This window comes from Poromitra crassiceps (assembly GCF_964638095.1).
Source record: "Poromitra crassiceps genome assembly, chromosome: 4".
In the NCBI taxonomy this organism is placed as follows: Eukaryota; Metazoa; Chordata; class Actinopteri; order Beryciformes; family Melamphaidae; genus Poromitra; species Poromitra crassiceps.
The window spans coordinates 12,673,572-12,674,668 of NC_139626.1; the positions used below are offsets into that span (position 1 = coordinate 12,673,572).

General features: G+C 50.0%; 1 protein-coding gene across 1 annotated transcript in view; it reads right to left on the reverse strand.

The window, feature by feature from the left end:
• Window positions 1–158, reverse strand: part of hhex (hematopoietically expressed homeobox) — a 5,038-nt gene extending 4,880 nt beyond the window's left edge. The window contains exon 1 of the mRNA XM_083635455.1: window positions 1–158. This exon is cut by the window's left edge and continues 317 nt beyond it. Within this exon, the coding sequence (XP_083491581.1) occupies window positions 1–65 (65 nt within the window). The 5' untranslated portion in view covers window positions 66–158.
• Between the last annotated feature and the right edge of the window lie 939 nt (window positions 159–1,097).

The window sequence follows — 1,097 nt, forward strand, 5'->3', positions numbered from 1 at the left end:
TCGATGTAGAAGGGGGTCGGCTGCGCCGGCTGGAGGGGAGTCGGTGCGTAAAGGGGGACGCTCATCGCTGGAGACGCTGCGCTGCGCTAGAATCGAAGACACCCGCGTCCCTCCCTTCTCTCTCTGCAACCTTCCTCTTTTAGTTCAGAAGACCGAGAGAGAGACAGCAGCTTCTGTTTAACATTCTACCAGACACCTAACTTCCACTGCAGATTTATCCTCTACCGACCAGAGAGAGAGAGAGAGAGAGAGAGAGAGAGAGAGAGAGAGAGAGAGAGAGAGAGAGAGAGAGAGAGGGAGAGAGGCTGTGGTACGTGTGTCCATCAGGGGCAGTGAGCTGTACTGTAGCCTGAGCCGTGTATTTGGACTGTTTGTTTTGTTATCTGGCGAGAGGCGGAGGAGGAGATTCTGGGACGGCCAACTTCCTGCAGGTGGCCAGCGGCTGCTTCTGATTGGCCCGCAGCTCCAGTGGATCAGCAGAATGATCAGATGGCCCTGCATCCGTCGGCTCTCGTGTTTGCGATGTGTGTTGTTCTGTTTTGGCGATCTAACAGGCAAGCCGCTCCTCTGTCATGTTTCGTTTTATTTAGGAATAGCCTACCATAGATCTCACTTCGGGTCGCTGGGTCGGTCTATCATGAATCATGATCCTCCTACCAAAACCACAGTCCTAGCCACAGCTGTAACCAGTGTATAACTTAATATGGCGGAATCAGATGCCTAGCGACCACACTGCAACATATAAATATAAAACACTGCTTTAAACCGAAGCTTACGCACCATAGGCCCATAGAGGGTGACACCGCGGGGCATGAGGTGCATTTTCCCATGCACCATTGTCCTCACCCCTCAAATTATAGGGCTGGTCAGGTTTACTAAACTGGAATTAACCACACGGGCCAAACGTTATGGCGTTTTGACTAATCAAACAATCTTTAACGACGCAATGCAATACAATTACCTACAATACACATCCCCAACGGCAGCAGAGGAGAGTGATTCACTCACGATTTGAATGTTTTATGTGTTCCTGTGAAGCTGCGGTAACGCGATAACACTATAAACGTTAGTCAATTTAATAGCTCACCAATGCCTAT